Raw genomic sequence first — 18,151 nt, 5'->3', positions numbered from 1 at the left:
GGTCAAGATGACCTCAGTGCTCAGCCTTCTCTCCACTGCCCCACTAGTTCTCAGGCACTTAGTTGTATTTAGACCTAAAGCTCATTTGGCTGCTTTATTCATGCCAATCCTCCCTTAACTTTCTTATCTCCTCCCCAGGTCCCATTCACGTTTAGAAAGAGATTCTAAGCTAGCTTCTGGGAGATCACATTTAGTCCTGATCCCTGGGCTTTCTCACTGGCGTTATAGGACTGGATGTCAGGACTAAACAACTTCAAAACAAGTCCATAAAGTAGTCATAACACTAGGCTCCAGGACATGGTGTCAAGAGGCTTAGAGCTTTGCTGTTTCCCACCCTCCCGCCAGTGACTAGAGCTCCAAAATAGGTTACCCTTATGGCCACTCAATAATTACTCTTTGGTAGCCTCATCCTGAAAATGCCTCTTGTATTTTGGGGTACTGGAGTTCAGGCCTCTGGTTAGTCTCTGTGGATAATTAACCAGAGAGCAGAAACCAGGCCAGACTATTCTAGGGTTAGGAGGAAATCCTCTGTGAGATGCTAAATTGGGAGCAAATATTGATCATTGGAGCTTTGAAGTCACCGAGAAGGTAGCTGAGGTCAGTGTTCCTTTGGGGCACTGCTTGGCTGCTTCTCTTCATGTAGTTCTTTCCTAAGACCTGCCAATCTGATTTCCGAATCAGAGGAGTGTTGGTTGGTAAGTTGTGAAGCTAGGTACAAGGAAAATTGGGAAGAGAAAATGGTGGTTTCTCCTTCTCTTTCCCCAAGTCCAAGCTATAAACTAGTTTCTTTATAAAGTGGGTCTATCTAAACCTGGTTTGATGGTACTGAGACTTCTGAACCTTGTTATTGCTATGTGAGGAGATAAAAGGACTATTCATTTGGAGCTTGGGGTTTGTAGATTAGGTGTCCTGGTCCTTGGGTCACTTTCCCTCTGCACCTAGGTCAATGACAGTGATGGGTTTAGGAGGTAGAAAGGTCCTGAGGTCTTGTCTACCTAGATGAGTTAGTGAAAAGCAATGTAGAAGATCAATTTAGTACTGAGGTTCATTTAATGGTCTCTGGGAAGCATGGGATAAGTGTATACAAGACAGCCATGTAGGAGAAGGGGTCCAGAGGCTCTATGGGAGTGATGGAGTGAAGGAAGTGATGTGACAAATAGGGAGGATGCTTAATGCCTAATTTTGGATGAGGGGCTAGTCTGCAGCTTTTGATCTTATGGCTAGATGTGGGGTGGGCTGCCTGCCTGGGGTTATGTGACTGGAATGGCAGTGAGACTAATGTCCAGGGCCCAGAGGTTTTGGCCTGTGCTGGAAGCCTTCCTTTTTTTTTTTTTTTTTTTTAAAGATTTTATTTATGTTAGTAATGTCTATACCCAATGTGGGGCTCGAACCTATAACCCTGAAATCAAGAGTGGCATGCTTCACCAACTGAGCCTGGCACCCTTGGAAGCCTTCATATTATGGGGGCATCTGTAAGGTTTGGATTTCCTGGCACCAGACGCAGAACTGACAGCCCATAAATACACTGGATATATTCAGGCTCCTGCCTTTGCTTTCCCTCTCCATATATTGGGGTCTTTTACTATCTATAATACTATGGCCTCTGCTGACCTCAAATGATCATCAAGCAGCTAACTCTGGCATCATAGCCTCTGTCCACATGACGGCACCTCTATGGCCATTAAGTCATTGACCAAAGACATTCTTTAAGAAAGTATGCCAGTGGGGTAGGAGGTGCCGGCAATGATCAGTAGCTGTGATAGTATATTAAAGGATTGGCTTCCGAGGACCTTCCAAGGTCGGAGTTCTTGGGACTTTTTCTCTCATATTAACTTGAGAAGTAACCCCAAATGTGTTAAGGGAAAGAGGGAAGCCTAAGAAGGAAGTTAACTGAGTTATCAGGCACATACTTAGTCACCTACACGCCCCCCCCTCCCCCGCGCCCATCCTTAATTAGCCTAACCCAGGCGGTCCAATCCTGCCCGCAACAACTGCTGTCTATGGCTCAGGTCCCGCCCACACACACGCCGGACCAATGGCCGATCCGGAGGCGAGTCCCCTGAGAGGGGCGGGAGCGGGTTCGGGCAGTAGGCGGGGCCTCGCTGAGGACCCCGGGCTGGGCGCCGCCGCCGGTTTGTCTACCCTTTCCCTCAGCCACCTCCTTTCAACCTTGTCCACCCGTCGGCGCGGCCTTTGCTGCAGCGGCGGCGGCTCCCGTTCCTGCCGCAGCTCTGTCCCCTCCTTCCCTCCCCACCAGATCCCCGAGTTCGCCCGTCATGGCTTTACTCACTGCGGCCGCCCGGCTCTTTGGAGCCAAGGTGAGCAACTAAGGGAAGGAGCGCGCGGCCCAAGGGTGGGGCTCAGACGACTGCAGGCCCTTCAGCGCCAGGGTCTCCCTCCCCTACCCATACGCACCCCAGCGCTCCTTAAAGGGGCCCTGCGCCTGGCTGGCCGCCAGCCTTCTGTGGAGCACTCAGGGCCATGTGCTACGTTGGCCTTTTGCCCCTCGGAGTGAAGAGAGAGCTGCCCGCCCCCGGCATGCGGTCTTGGGCGGGTGGAGAGCCCGGCCTCTGCTGTCACCCTGCATGTCTAGCGTGGACGAGCTCTGGGCAAAGGAGCTGCCAGTGGAGAACATAGGTGTTGTGTTCTATTGGAGTTAGGGAAAGGGCCTGTTTGGAGGAGGGGGTGAGGGGGTAGAAGTGGCAGGGATGAAGAGATGTGCCCACTGTCCCTGGACCAGAGCTGGAGCGGTGGCTGATTTCAGCTTCTGCTTTGTAGGGAAGGCCTTGTCAGTTCCCAAACTGCCTTTTTTTCTGTTTCTCCAACCCAAATTTTGAAGCTTTTAATGACCAAGCTTTAGCAGTTCCTCTGGTGGAGTGGAACTCAGGTCCTCTTTGTCCTTGGGACTCTTGCACTTACTCTTCATATAGGAGGAGCTTGAATGGGGTGGAGCCCTTCTGTAAAACCTTCTGCATGATTATCATATATGATTGGAGAAAGAACCAGAAAGATTGTTCCTCCAAACTGCAGGCCAGTAAGTGAAGATAACTGGGCAGGAGATAGTACTGCTGAAGTCACATGACCAATCTTACTACTCTCTCAGTCAGGTTTAGCCATTGCTCTTAAGTCTACTCTACCCAGGAGAGAGATTCCTGTCATTCTTTGAGGCCCTAATTTACTCGAATTTTGTTGCCTTTGTATTATATGAATATTATTGCTTGGTACTTTCAACTTCAAATTGCCAGTACTTTTGTCACTGGGTAGCTTAGCCCTTTAAGTAGAGAAACTGCTGTGTTGAGGGGGGGTAGTTCCAGTCTTCTAATCCAAGTAGGGACAGTCCCACAAGTGACCTTGACTTCTGCAAAGAACTCATACTTTCTCTTCTGCAGATTAAACCTGCCAGCACCTGAAGGAAAGGAAAGTCTTAGAATGGTTTTGACTTGCTGTGTGTTATCTTGCATGGTTGACAGATAAGGTGAAGCCTGTAGAATTTACACTGGGGTTCTTCCAGGTACCCAACAGCAAGGTGGAGGCTGATCATTTGGGAGATACTTGTCTTACTTGACTGTTGCTTCTTCTGCTGCCAGGGAACAGGGTAAGGAAGTCTCTTGGGAAATGAAGCAAGTTCTAGATAGTGTTTTGGCAGAATAGGGGACACGACACTATAATTAGCTCATTTCAGAGTTGCTAACCCAGACCGGTTAATCTAACCCTTAAGCGAATTTGAAAAACCTTTAGAATTTACCTTTTGAATTTATTTTGTCCTTTAAGCCTCTAGGGAAGCTCAGAACGCTTTTTGGGATGACAGTACTATATAATTGTAGAATCATTATTGTTTTGTTTACTTTCCTGTTAGGGATGAACCTGAGGATCCCAGAAACCTGTAAATTAGAAGCCATTTGAAGGCTCTTGACTCTTAAAATTAGCAAAGCTCAAAAAACACAGGAGTGGAAATTTCCTGAGATCTAAGCAGAATGACCAGGATACCAAGAAGCCTTTCATTTTGTCAGCATTGCTAGCACCTGCCTGAGTTTTCCAGCTTAGCCTGCAAGTTAACTGGAACTCAGTTTTACTTTTGCTATTAAGGTAGGCTTTAAAGGGCAAAAATAAATACTTTCTGATTTGAGAAAACTGACCCCTACTACTTGGATTCTCAAGGTCAGATGTAGTTTCACTTTTCTGAGAAGAGGTGTTGTTGTTGGGTTTTTTGTTTTGTTTTGTTTTGTTTTTTTGTTTAGAGCACGTGCGCATTCAAGAGCATGCACAAGCTAGGGAAGGGCAGAGGGAGAGGGAGGGACAGAATCCCAAGCAGGCTTCAAGCCCAGCCTGGAGCCTAGTGCAGGGCTCGATCTCACAAATCTCGAGATTATGACCTGAGCTGAAATCAAGAGTCGGACTTTTATTTTATTATTTTTTTTAATGTTTATTTATTTTTGAGAGAGAGAGAGACAGAGTGTGAGCAGGACAGGGACAGAGAGAGGAGACAGAGAATCCAAAGCAGGCTCAACTGCAGGGCTCGAACTCACAAACCACGAGATCATGACTTGAGCTGAAGTCGGCCGCTTAACCAACTGAGCCACCCAGGCGAGGCACCCCAAGAGTCGGACTTTTAACCTACTGAGCCACCCAGGTGCCCCTGAGAAGAGATTTTTTTAACTATGTTAGGTGACATAAATGCCAGTCATTGTATTGTTCTACCGTACTCACTTTCAGGTAATTTAATGAACACCTGAGTTGGAGAGATAGACTAATTCAGAACCTTGAGATTCTTTGACTTATTTATCCAAATGAATTCATACTAAGCAATGGCCTTAGTATTAGCTCTGGGTGCCTTCTCTTTGTGGTACTATCTTTTCAGAAGTGACCCAGGCCTGGATTTGGGCTGGAAATTAGAGTATGGCCACTAATTCATCTCTGGACTCTTTTAACGCCAAGTAACCTAGGGTTACTTAACAAACCCTAGTTACTTTTTTTTTTTTTTTTAATGTTTATTCATTTTTAAGAATTAGCGAGTATGAGTGGAGGAGGGGCAGAAAGTGGAAGACAGGATCTGAAGCAGGCTTTCCACTGACAGCAGAGAGCTTGATGCAGGACTCAAACTGACGAACCAAGAGATCATGACCTGAGCCGAAGTCAGACACTTAACCCACCGAGCAACCCAAGCACCCCAACAAACCCCAGTTACATCTTGTACCGTTGAGAATTGCTCTTCCAGGCTAGGGTGTTCGATAACTTTGAGAAAATCAAGCCAAAAGTGTTTTTATATGATTTCTAGACCTTTTCAAGACACTTAAATTGAAACCCATGATTCCTTTACAGTAGACCTATACTACTGAACATCTCCAGTATAAATCCTAGTCTGAAATTGGGTTCAACAAAACTAGATCAAGTTTTTTTCTGTGAAATGGTAGTTAGGCTTATAGCCCTGAACTTTAGTTTTTAAAAAACATTTTTTTAAGTTTATTTAAGTAATCTCTACACCCAACATGGGGCTTGAACCCACGACCCCAAGATCAAGAGTTGTATGCTCTTCCAACTGAGCCAACCAGATGCCCCTTACAGCCTAGAACTTTTTAAAAAAATTTGTGTGTGTGTGTGTGTATGAGAGAGAGAGAGAGAGAGAAAGAGCAGGGGAGTGTGTGTGTGTGTGTGTGTGTGTGTGTGTGTGTGAGAGAGAGAGAAAGAGAATGAGCAGGGGAGAGGGCCCCGAGGGAGAGAGGAAGAGACTCCCAAGCAGGCTCTGCACTGTCAGCATAGAGCCCAATGTGAGGCTCGATCTCATGAACCATGAGATCATGACCTGAGCCAAAACCAAGAGTTGGATGCTTAACTGATGGAGCCATCCAGGCACTCCTATAGCCTAGAACTTTTAAAGGCAAGTGCCCAAATCTCAGACTACCCAAAGTGTGATGGCAGTTCCTTGATGCTTACTAGATGGGCTAAAGATGAAAAATGGAGAGTAAAAAGCCTCATTGTGTGCTAATGGTGGGATGACTGCATTTGTTCTTCCTAGTGGCCTTTAGATTGATAATGGATGAGTGCATGGATATGGAGAATAAGTGAGGTGGGCATTGCTGAAGTAAATCATTAGAAGAGAAGGCTGGCATTCCTAGTTCAGATGGGCAGAAGGCAGGAAGCCAGATGTGGTGGATCTCTAGAGCTACATAGTAATTATTTTTGACCTAGTTCAGTGCTTTATGTGATATAGTAGGATGTGAAATTTAAAACAGTAGTGAGGCAGCCTTAGCGATAGAGCTTTCTTAACATATGACTCTTTCAGTTTTTCCCTCAGTTGCCCGAATTCTTTAGGTCCCTGTGTGTTTTTTTAAGGTTTATTTATTTAAGTGATTTCTGCACCCAATGTGGGGCTCAAAGTCATGACCCTGAGATCAGGAGTCACATGCTCCTCCAAATGAGTCAGCTAGGCACCCCTAGGTTCCTTTTTATTTCTTTGGTAACACGTATTTCTTTTTACGTGTTACCATTTTAAAAGTTCTGTAAGTTCACAGTGGGCATTATCACCTGGGTTGCTTGTTCATATTGCACATTCATTAGTCCTGTCTTCAGATTCTGATTCAGCAAAGGTAGGATGGGATCTGGAAACTTGTATTTTTTCAAGCACTTCTGTTGACTGACCTGGTGGGCCAGTAAAGCCACATACAGGTCTCTTGTTTGCAACTTTATTGAATGTATATATGAAACTTTGTGTATTTGGGCTTTTTCATTTTTTTGGAATTAGTGATTATTTTGGAAATTAATTTCAAGGGCACCTGGGTGGCTCAGTCAGTTGAGTCTGACTTCAGCTCAGGTCATGATCTCAGGGTTCATGGGTTTGAGCCCCGCATCAGGCTCCCTGCTGTCAGCACTGAGCTCATTTCAGATCCTCTGTTTCCCTCTCTCTCTGCCCCTCCCCCGCTCATTCTCATTCCACCCCCCTCTTAAAAATAAATAAACATTTTGGGGTGCCTGGGTGGCTCAGTCGGTTAAGCGTCCGACTTGGGCTCAGGTCATGATCTCGCAGTCCGTGAGTTCGAGCCCCGTGTCAGGCTCTGTGCTGACAGCTCAGAGCCTGGAGCCTGTTTCAGATTCTGTATCTCCCTCTCTCTCTGCCCCTCCCCGGTTCATGCTCTGTCTCTCTGTCTCAAAAATAAATAAACATTAAAAAAAAATTAAATAAATAAACATTTTTAAAAAATTTGGCTTCAAAATTTTGACTTCAAAAATAACTATTCTAGGCAATAGTCCGTTCAGGCTACTTTCTCTAGATTTGTCTTTCTAGGCTTTTTTTTCAAATGCTTTCAGAAGTATCTTGTAAATTTCTGGACCAAAGTGTTAGGTGCTGAAACTACAAAAGAACTCCTAATGGAAGTGAGAGCAGTTTCTAGTTCCCAAGAAAGTAGGAGGAGGGCAGATCCTATCTATATACTTTATTCACTAGCATATACTTAGTGTATTTAGAATAAGTAGGTGTTTAGAAAATATTTGTTAAAGAACAGTTAGGATTTCTACTGAAAGCAAAATTAGGGCTCTTGATTCTTTTCTGAGGTTGAATTCCTGTCCTTCGTGGTCTTCCTTGGAGTGAATCTTTAGGGAAGACTCTGTTAGAAAATGACAATTAGGTAGAATTATTAAGGAACTCCTGTGAGTATGGAGGTCAAAGTATGAAATCTGAATATTACTGTGCTCACGCTATTAAGTGGCCTGACCAAGTAGTGCAGGCCGACTTCCAATATCACCATTGTGAAACAGATGTTAAATGGCTTTAGTTCTCTGACCTGGTTCTGGGGAGAGAGGAGCCTTTGTCCTATGTGTGTGTTCTTTCTCCCTTAATGCAAGTTGTTCCTTCTGCATTGCAAGCCTTTGCAGCACAAGATTTTTCCTACCAGTTATTAGTGCATTATGTTTGCTTCATCAACTAAGCCCGTTCTGCTGGCTTGGCAAGCTCTGATTTTTTTTTATTTTATTTTATTTTTTTTTAATGTTTATTTATTTCTGAGACAGAGACAGAGGGGGAGGGGCAGAGAGAGAGGGAGACACAGAATCCGAAGCAGGCTCCAGGCTCTGAGCTGTCAGCACAGAGCCCGATGTGGGGGCTCAAACTCACAAACTGTGAGATCATGACCTGAGCCGAAGTTGGTTGCTCAACTGACTGAGTCACACAGGTGCCCCGAGCTCTGATCTTTTTTCTGATGAAGGACAAGGGCTCCATTAAAATCAAGAGCATCTCTCTCAAGCTTGTAATGCTGGAGCTCTTGCATATGTTGTAAGACATGGTCTAAATGTGTCTAGGATGGAGGATCAAAGAAAATTTGGCTTTTCTCCTGTGGAATAAAGGTCCTAGGTGTGGACCAATGATAACAGGCTAAGAGGAGTGAGTAAGAGGGAAATAACCACTTTATTAAGTGCTTATTCAAATAGGATTCTGAGGGCACTGGCTGGCTTCAGTCAGTGGAGTGTGCAGCTCTATTTTATTATAATATTTATTTATTTTTGTGAGAGAGAAGTGGGGGAGAGAGAGAATCTCAAGCAGACTTTGTGCTGTCAGCACAGAACCCCATGTGGGGCTCAATCTCATGAACCGTGAGATCATGACCTGACCCAAAATCAAGAGTCAGTGACTTAACCAACTGAGCCACCCAGATGCCCCTGGAGCATGTGACTCTTGATCTTGAGGTTGTGAGTTCAAGCCCCACATTGGAGGTAGAGATCGCTTGAAAATAAAATCTTACAAAAAACAAAAAATAGGATTCTGTTGTTCTGAGAATTTGAGGGAGGATACAGGAGTTTCTGATGATTTTTTGGCGATTTTGCGCATACCTTATTCCAGAAATACCCTAAGTATGGTAGGCAAGTCTTTGGCAGAATTTCCTGCATGTACTATTAGTCCTTTTCCTCCCTTGGCCCTTTAAGCTAGAGGTTCTTTTAGTTATATTTTTCTGTTCTAGTACATTTGAGAGTCACAGCTCACTTCCATCAATAGTAGCAAACTCTGTAGAAGAGTTCTTGCAAGAGATGGCGGTGTTTTGAGGTTTGAAAAAAACCTCTTTGTGATTGTAATACCCCCACCCTACCCCACCCTGTAGAGAAACATGGCTGTCAGACATCTAAGCCAGGCCCTTGTCTTTGGAAACAGCTCACTCTCTCTCTCCCCATGAAGGAGCTGACCTATTGAATGAGGTGACTCCCTGATTCACCTGACAGCTGTTCCAGTAGGGTGACTCTACACGTGGCATGCTACCAGAAGTCAAAAGCCTAGTTGCCACACCTCCGGACTTAGGGGAGGAGCTGGTAGGTGAAAGTTCAGGGATGACTCAGAGGTTTGTAACCTGTCCCATCAGTGAGTATAGCCTGAATGTACTATACAGAGCTATTGAGCTGGTCTCTTTGGCAGCTAGGTGGTAGATGAAATGAGGTGTGTAGCCTTGGGTGTGACAGTCCTTCAGCATCTCCTTTCTAGTCATTTTTTCAGCTGGGTAGTTAAATTTGTTTCAACTTCTTGAGACTCCTCCCCTCTTCATCAGTAGGTTTTTAAGGTTCTTAAAAAGGAAATTAGGGCTTTATTTCCTATTCTACAGGTAGAGGGAATTATCCATTCACCCCTTCCTCAGGCCTGACTGCCTCTTTCCTGGAATCCAACTCTGGGAGAGAGTAGTGACACTTGAGGTGTTAGGTAATAGGCCAACACATTTCTAAGAAACACATGTTTATTGAACTCACTTATGCAGAAAGCACTGTTCTGGATGCTTTCATGCGGATTATTTTATACAGTCTACTCCTCTCCCTTGAAATTGGCTCTATTATTGCCAATTTAGAGATGTGAAAACTGTGACTTAGAAAAGTTAGGCCATATAGCCAAGGTAACACAGCATGATAATAACAGAACCTGGATTTAAAACTTGATTGTAGGGGCGCCTGGGTGGCTCAGTCGGTTAAGCGTCCGACTTTAGCTCAGGTCACAATCTCGAGGTCCATGAGTTCGAGCCCCGCATCGGGCTCTGGGCTTATGGCTCAGAGCCTGGAGCCTGCTTCGGATTCTGTGTCTCCCTCTCTCTCTGACCCTCCCCCGTTCATGCTCTGTCTCTCTCTGTCTCAAAAATAAATAAATGTTAAAAAAAAAAAATTTTTTTAAATAAAATAAAATAAAACTTGATTGTGATAACTGTACATCCCAGAGTCTACATTCTACCCTTTTCCTCTCTTGCTTAACACTTTAGGCCATGTATACATCTCAGACTTTATTGTTCATATGAATCAGATTTGGATGCAGTAGGTCTGAAGTGAGGCCCAAGAGTCTGCATTTCTCACAAGCTCCAAGTAATGCTAGTGCTGCTGGCTAGGCAGTCCTGTTTTATTTAAAAAAAAAAATTTAACGTTTATTTATTTTGAGAGAGAGTGCACATGCGCAAGCAGGGGAAGGGCAGAGAGAGAGGGAGAGAGAGAGAATCCTGTGCTGACAGCTTGATGCCTGATGCAGGGATTTGAACTCATGAACTGTGAGATCATGATTTGAGCTGAAACCAATTTTCAGATGCCTAACCTACTGAGCCACCCAGGTGCCCGTAGGCAGTCATATTTTAAATAGCAAGGCTTTTGAGTACCTTTATATATGTCCTTCTTAGAGCCTTAACTCAGACTTTGAGCTAAGTAGCTTGAGTGTTATCCTAAATATGGAGAAGGAAAGGGAAACAATACGGCTGACCCTTGAGCAACACAGTTTGAACTGTGCTGGTCCATTTATATGTGGATTTTTACAGTGCAGTACTGCAAATGTGTTATCTCTTCCTTATGATTTTGTAGTAACATTTTCTTTAGTTTTTTTGTAAGAATACAGTAGGTAAAATATATAACATACAAAATAGGTATTAACAGACTATGTATCAGTAAGGGTTCCAATCAACAGTAGGCTGTTAGTAGTATAGTCTTACGGAAGCCGAAAGTTATACCCAGGTTTTCAGCTGCATGGGGGATCTGTATCCCTAAGTCCTGTGTTGTTCAAGGATCAACTATAGTTAGTTGTTTTGCTTTGGATGTCTGTTAATTTAGTAATGTAGGTGGGGCTAGAACCCAGATTTTCTTTCCTAATTCCAAATCATGTGCTTTGTTTTCTGCATCATTAGGTAAAATTGTTCTAATTTGAATTTTTCCTATCTAGCTTTTTGAGTGGTTATAGCACTGAATTGCTGCCTTTAAAATCCTTCTGATTTCTTTAGTTTTCTTTAAGCTGCGGGGTTAGCTAAAAATATGACTAATCCTGATGCTGAAGGGCATGAGAAAATGGCCAAAATGTTTAATTTTATGTATTTATTTATATAACAAATGCAAGGCACTTGCCATAGGCCAGAAGTGGTTTCAAGTGCTTTATAATTGTTGACTTAATTAATCCCCACAGCAATCCTTTGAGATAGGTACTATTATTGTTCCCATTTTACTGATAAGGAAACTGAGGCACAGAAAGGTTAAATGACTTGGCTAGGGTCACACAGCTAATAAGTGGCAGAGAAGGACAGTAGAAACAGAGTATACTACCTTTATTCCATAACTACATAGCCAAGCTATCCATATACTTTGCCTTGCAAATCAGAGATCTGGCCAAGAAGTGTTGCTGATAGAGATTAGGGACAGTTAAAATCAGCCCTCTAAGTTACTCCTGAGACTCCTCACATTAAATGGCAAAGACACTCACCACAAAGGAAATTAAGACTTTGATGATGTTGAAAGTGGAGTGATAGTTTAGTTATAAGTTTCTTTTCCTATGCATGCTCTTAAAGTAGCATTCATATAAATAGATCTGCAAAACGACTAGCAAAGCAGCAGTGATGACCCAGCTGAGTCTTTTTTTTTTTTTTTAACGTTTATTTATTTTTGGGACAGAGAGAGAGAGAGCATCAACAGGGGAGGGTCAGAGAGAGAGGGAGACACAGAATCTGAAACAGGCTCCAGGCTCTGAGCTGTCAGCACAGAGCCCGACGCGGGGCTCGAACTCACGGACCGTGAGATCATGACCTGAGCCCAAGTCGGATGCCGAGCCACCCAGGCGCCCCCCAGCTGAGTCTTTTTAAATGATGTTGCATTCTCACAGCCCTTTTAGGTGATCTTCCATCCTTTTCTTTGTGATTTCCTCTTTTTTTGTTGTTTTTTGTTTGTCTTATCTTGAAGTAAAAGAAGAGGGCAGCTCATTGATTGAAGCAGTTCCCACTCACAAGGGGGAAAAGGCTGTTTTCTTTTATGTTCATGTTCCTAGAAGAAAGACCTCCAACCTGGGAGAATTCCATTTTCATCTTAAGATCTGGACACTCACTCTTTGTAGAGCTTGGATAGAAAGAAGCTTGTTTGTTTATTTTTAGTTTGAGAGATAGAATGGGGGAGGGACAGAGAGGGAAGGAGAGAGAGAATCTTAAGCAAGTTCCACGCCCAGCACAGAGCCCAATGTGGGACTCGATCCCACCAACCTGGCATCATGACTTCAGCTGAAATCAGGAGTTGGACACTCAACTGAAAGAGCCAAAAATTTTATTTTTAAGTAATCTCTACACCCAGCATGGGGCTCAAACTCCCAACCCCGAGATAAGAGTCGCATGCTCTTCTGACTGAGCCTGCCATATAGAAACTTAAAGATGGTTTGAAAGTGGAAAAATTACCATTATGGAGACATTTCAACTTCTTTCTTCTCTCAGATGATACGTTGCCCTGTAACCTTTTTAGAAACCAAACGAAACCACAACAACAACCAACCAACCTCAATTAAAAGGTCTGCTACAGGGCTGATGTAGTGTCTGGGAGGTAGCCCAGAACTTCTTTAACAGGGATTCTGTGGGACCATGGAGCATGGAATAGAACTTATTCACGTGTTTTCCTTTGTTCGCTTTTTGGTGACTAGTAAGAAAAAGTAAAAGCATTTCTTAGGTGCTAGGTCAAGTTCCCATTTCTGCTATGTTGGATGAAGAGGCTAAAGGCCTGTTTGTGCTGCCTACTTCTTGCCCAAATGGTCCGCAGTGAGCCAGAGGAGACTCTTCAGGAAGTTAATGAAAGGAGTTAAGGACAGTCCTGTTTAACAAGCTGAGGCAGTCCCCCTCTGTTTTATTTATTTAATGTTTATTTATTTTTGAGAGAGAGACAGAGTGTGAGTGGAGGAGGGGCAGAGAGAGAGGGAGATACAGAATTCGAAGCAAGCTCCAGGCTCCAAACTGTCGGCACAGAGCCCATTGCGGGGCTCGAACTCAGGAACCGTGAGATCATGACCTGAGCTGAAGTTGGACGCTTAACCGACTAAGCCACCCAGGTGCCCCAGTCCCCCGTTGTTTTAGGAACATAGCTTACCTTGTACTCTGAATTTAGCTTTGGATTGGTTTTTTTCTTTTTTAATGAGTTGATTCTTTTGAAAATAACCTTTACTGAAGGATCTCTTCCCTTTTCAGTCCTCCCTTATGCCCCAACAGAAAGAGAGGTACTAAATTCTAAAAACAGAGCTCCAGTCCTAGTGAACTCTCACTTAGGCATGTAGTGTTTTGGAATTTGTACAGTACTGTTGCTTCAAATGATTTTTAGCACAATCAGCAATGCAATAGCTACAAGAAAAAGTGTATCTGGCCTTTTGGCAAAAGGAGGAAAGGTATGATCTTGCTCCTGGATTAGTTTATGTGTACATGTAATCTTTTTAGTTTGGAAAGTGCTTTCTTTGTAATATCATTGTAATTATGTGAGATTGTATGGTGAGTATTTAACACCAGTTTTATAGATGAGGGAAATGAGGCTTACTTATCTTGTTTTATCTTCAAAATAATGTGCAGAAAAACTAATCTTGTCAAACTTCATAGGTACTTAGTAGTGTAATTGGTTTTCTTTTTTCGAAGGCAGCATTGAACTTTATGTTGCAACTCAGCAATCTTATAGAAAGTTTTTCTTTTGGGGAGAAAAAAAATATCTCTAAACAAAGAAAACAGGCCAGCTATACTATTTACCTTTGTAGTGAGGGATAGTCTTGAATCTCAGACCTGTCTATATGGTTCTAAAGTATATCTTTAAAAAATTCCTTTAGTACAGGTATTTAGGTGATAAACTCAGCTTTTGTTTATCTGAAATGTCTTTATTTCACCCCCTTTGTTAAGATTTTTTTCTCACCTAGATATAGAACTCTAGCTTAATAATTATTTTCTCTCAACATTTAGAAGGGAATTTTCCAGTTTTCTAGTTTCCCAGTACTGTTGTCTGTTGTTACATTGTAGATATTCTGTCTTCTGTGTGCTTTTTCCAGGAACCTTTGAAGTAGTGTGGTGAAAGGCTCCTTCTGCCTGTGGGCTCTCCTAGACTGGAGAGGTTGAAGTGCTTCCAAAAGACTAGGTGCTGGACAGATCTTACCAGCAGGGTTGAGTAGTTGATCAGTTTCCTCATTTGCTTTTCTCAGGGCCACTCAGAACTACTGACAGATTGGGATGGCCTGGGTACTCAACAACTGCCTCTCTGACCTTTTCTGTGCCTAACCAAGCCAAGCCCTGAAACCCAGATAATGGGAAAGAGCCTCTCCCCAGGGAATGCTATTAAAGCTATGGATGCAAGAAGCAGAGTTAAATCTGCTACTGCCTCCAGACTAGGAACTCTTTCAAAGCTGTGCAAGGCCTTTTACAACTTTTTTTTTTTTTTTTTAATTTTTAAAATTTATGTCAGACTGTCCTTAGAGGCTAAGATGGAGACACAGAGAGAGAGGATGAGTCACTATAACTCCTTCTTGTTAATACATAGGAAGGAGGAATAACTGTTGCATAAGGTTTTGTGTTTTCTTTACAGAATGCATCGTGTCTTGTTCTTGCTGCTCGGCATGCCAGTGCGTCCCCTACGGTAAGGTTTGGAAAAGAGGACTGAGAATCACTGAGGCAATCTGATCCTGAGATTGAGGGGGCAGTAAGCGACCGTTGGTTGCCACCTAGCCTCTCATCATATCCTGAGTATCTCTGAGAGGTGTCCGTTGTTACTATTGTTGTAACTATTATTATTACTACTATTTTAAGAAATAATTTATTCAATAGTATAGCGAGGTGGGATATCAAATATGTTTGCCTAATTTCTTTTTTTAGTTGTGGTAAAATATATATAACAAAAATTTCCATTTTAATGATTTTTAAGTGTATAGGTTAGTGGCATTAAGTACAACTATTACTACTATCCATCTCCAGAACTTTTGCACCTTCCCAAATTGAAACTATGACCCAATAGTAAACTCCTCATTCCCTCCCTTTCTGCTTAATTCTTTTTCATCTGTGCCGAGTAGTTGGCCAGATTTCCCTGGCCGATAGAGAAAGCCAAATTCTAAAAAGATGTCTTAACATACCTATTTTGTAGGAAATCTAATCAATATTTTGACCATCACTTAGCCTTTCTACTTCTCTTTTTAGAATTTGAAAGACATATTGGCAGATCTGATACCCAAGGAGCAAGCCAGAGTAAAGACCTTCAGGCAGCAACATGGCAAGACAGTAGTGGGTCAAATCACTGTGGACATGGTAAGGATTGTGGGGTTTGGGCTGGAAAAGTAGCTCTGTAATATGCTTCAACGAAAATACCATTCTCTTCACTGACTATTCAGAAGCATTCTGTCCCATACATGGAAATGTTGGAGCTTATGATGTTCATTAGACATTAGACTGTTCTGGGGTGCCTCAGAACAGTGGCTCAATCGGTTGAGTGTCTTGACTCTTGATTTTGGCTCAGATCATGATCCTAGGGTCATGGGATCAAACCCCACGTTGGGCTCTGCACTGAGCATGGAGCCTGATTAAGATTCTGTCTTTTTCTTCCTCTCTGCCTCTCCTCTCCCTCTCCCCTGCTCATGCTCATTCTTTCTCTCTTAAAAAAAAGTTGGGGGGGAGCGCCTGGGTGGCTCAGTCGGTTGAGCGTCCAACTCCGGCTCAGGTCACGATCTCATGGTTCGTGAATTTGAGCCGCACATCAGGCTCTGTGCTGACAGCTCAGAGTCTGGAGCCTACTTTGGATTCTGTGTGTCTCTCTCTCTGCCCCTCCCCAGCTTGCTCTCTCTCTCTCTCTTTCTCTCAAAAATAAATTTAAAAAAAATTAGACTCTTCTTTTCTATAAATTTAATAGTTAGCTTAACCTAATTTACCTACGAGAGGGATGAATGAAGTTTCTGTTCCTTTTCCCAACCCCTCAGCTTTTGGAGCAAGAGCTCTCTGTTAGAGTTAATGCTGTCCATGGGGTGCCTGGGTGGTTCAGTCAGTTGAGTGTCCAACTTCAGCTCAGGTCATGATCTCACAGCTCATGAGTTTGAGCCCCACATTGGGCTTTGTGCTGACAGCTCAGAGCCTGAAACCTGCTTCATATTCTGTCTCCATCTCTCTCTCTCTGCCCCTCCCCTGCTTGTGCTCCTGAGTGTGCTCTCTCTCTCTCAAATATAAATAAACATTAAAAAAAATTTAAGGAGGGTGGGGGAGGGAAAAGTGGGTGATGGGCATTGAAGAGGGCACTTGTTGGGATGAGCACTGGATGTTGTATGTAAGCCAATTTGACAAATTATATTAAATAAGTAAATAAACAAAAATTTAAAAGTTACAGTTAATGCCATCCTGACCATCCAATTATATGACAGCGCTAGCAGGCTCTCTAGAGTAACTTTAGGATGGCTTCTTCTCCAGCCCTAAGAGTCTGAGCAGCTCAAATGATAATTCCACAGCAGTGATTAGCCTTTGGTCTCTATCTCCTTTCCCTGTTATAGAACTCATTCTGTTTACTTTGGTTGGTGAGAACGAGGGAGTAAGAGTAGGTAAAAGAAAAATACAAGAAGAAAAGGAAACAAACAGAGGCAGACACATTAAATAAAGATAGCAATTTTTCAACTTAAGAATTTCATTTCTAATGTTAGCAGTCTTCCTTGCAAAGTTCCATTCTATAGTATGCTACCTCCTCAGGAATCTTCTTTCCACAGACCAAGTCTTGCAAATCAGAGAATAAATTTCCTCTTTCAGATCCCATGAAGCACTAACAAACTCTAGCTTGAATTATTCTGATTACTGGTTACATCTGTCTTTTTCTTTAGATGTATGGTGGCATGAGAGGCATGAAGGGATTGGTATATGAAACATCAGTTCTTGATCCTGATGAGGTAAGAGACCCTCATGTCAATCAGTAATAATCACTGAGTTTACTGACTATTGTGCACAGCATGGATTAGACCAGTGAGGGTAAGGAAAACAAAATAAAGCATCTGTCTTCATGTTTTGGAAGATGGAAAATAGGTTTATATGGGATAACTGAAGAACAAGTATACCTATTTAATATATCAACGAGTAAAACTAAAAGTACCAAGCAGAATTAAGTTATGCGGAGATCTAAGCTTTAAAAATTCTATTCTAGGGCTGTCTGGGTAGCTCAGTCAGAAGAGTTTCCAACTCAATCTCACAGTCGTGAGTTCAAGCCCCACATTGGGCATGGAGCCTTTCTAACTTGTTGAAAGATCTGATAAGAGTGGGACTAGTCAATTATGTGACTTCTAGGGTAATAAACTTACGATTTGTACCTCTTACTCTTCTCCCTCCAGGGCATCCGTTTCCGAGGTTACAGTATCCCTGAATGCCAGAAACTGCTGCCCAAGGCTAAAGGGGGTGAAGAACCCCTGCCAGAGGGCTTATTTTGGTTGCTGGTAACTGGACAAATCCCAACAGAAGAACAGGTAAAACAGAAGGATGTTAGCCCTTCTCATTCTTCTCCTTCTTTGCCTTTCTCTAATCTCAGACACCTAATCCTGATCTGACTCTGGGTGGTATTTTTTAGGGATGTGTAGTGAGGGGAAGGAATCAGATCAGACTTCTGCTGTATAAGTGGATTGGGTTGTATTCTCTTGGATTTTCTTTACTCAGATGTCACTGTCTTTTTATTTCTCTTCTTTTTCCTCGCATAGTGTTCTGACCAGTGTCTCCCTTACCACAGGTGTCTTGGCTTTCAAAAGAGTGGGCAAAGAGGGCAGCTCTGCCTTCCCATGTGGTCACCATGCTAGACAACTTTCCCACCAATCTACATCCCATGTCTCAGCTCAGTGCAGCCATTACAGCCCTCAACAGTGAAAGCAACTTTGCCCGAGCATATGCAGAGGGTATCAACCGAACCAAGTACTGGGAGGTAGGAAATTCTGATGCAATGATTGATGTGT

The 18,151-nt window shown here is 43.0% G+C and overlaps 1 protein-coding gene across 2 annotated transcripts in view; it reads left to right on the top strand.

Annotated features, from left to right (window-relative positions):
* The window catches only part of CS (citrate synthase), a 31,855-nt gene that overhangs the window by 2,083 nt on the left and 11,621 nt on the right, over positions 1 to 18,151 (top strand). The window contains exons 1-6 of one of the 2 annotated variants that reach the window (XM_049627363.1): positions 2,076 to 2,318; positions 14,782 to 14,832; positions 15,387 to 15,494; positions 17,042 to 17,107; positions 17,543 to 17,674; positions 17,932 to 18,120. In XM_049627363.1, the coding sequence (XP_049483320.1) occupies positions 2,277 to 2,318; positions 14,782 to 14,832; positions 15,387 to 15,494; positions 17,042 to 17,107; positions 17,543 to 17,674; positions 17,932 to 18,120 (588 nt within the window). In that variant the 5' untranslated portion in view covers positions 2,076 to 2,276. Of the gene's footprint in view, positions 1 to 2,075; positions 2,319 to 14,781; positions 14,833 to 15,386; positions 15,495 to 17,041; positions 17,108 to 17,542; positions 17,675 to 17,931; positions 18,121 to 18,151 lie in introns of those variants that run through there. The other variant, XM_049627361.1, reaches the window with a different exon arrangement.

This window comes from Panthera uncia, chromosome B4 (genome assembly GCF_023721935.1).
Source record: "Panthera uncia isolate 11264 chromosome B4, Puncia_PCG_1.0, whole genome shotgun sequence".
NCBI lineage: Eukaryota > Metazoa > Chordata > Mammalia > Carnivora > Felidae > Panthera > Panthera uncia.
Note: the sequence above shows the minus strand (reverse complement) of the source record. Positions and strands in the feature narration are given on the sequence as shown.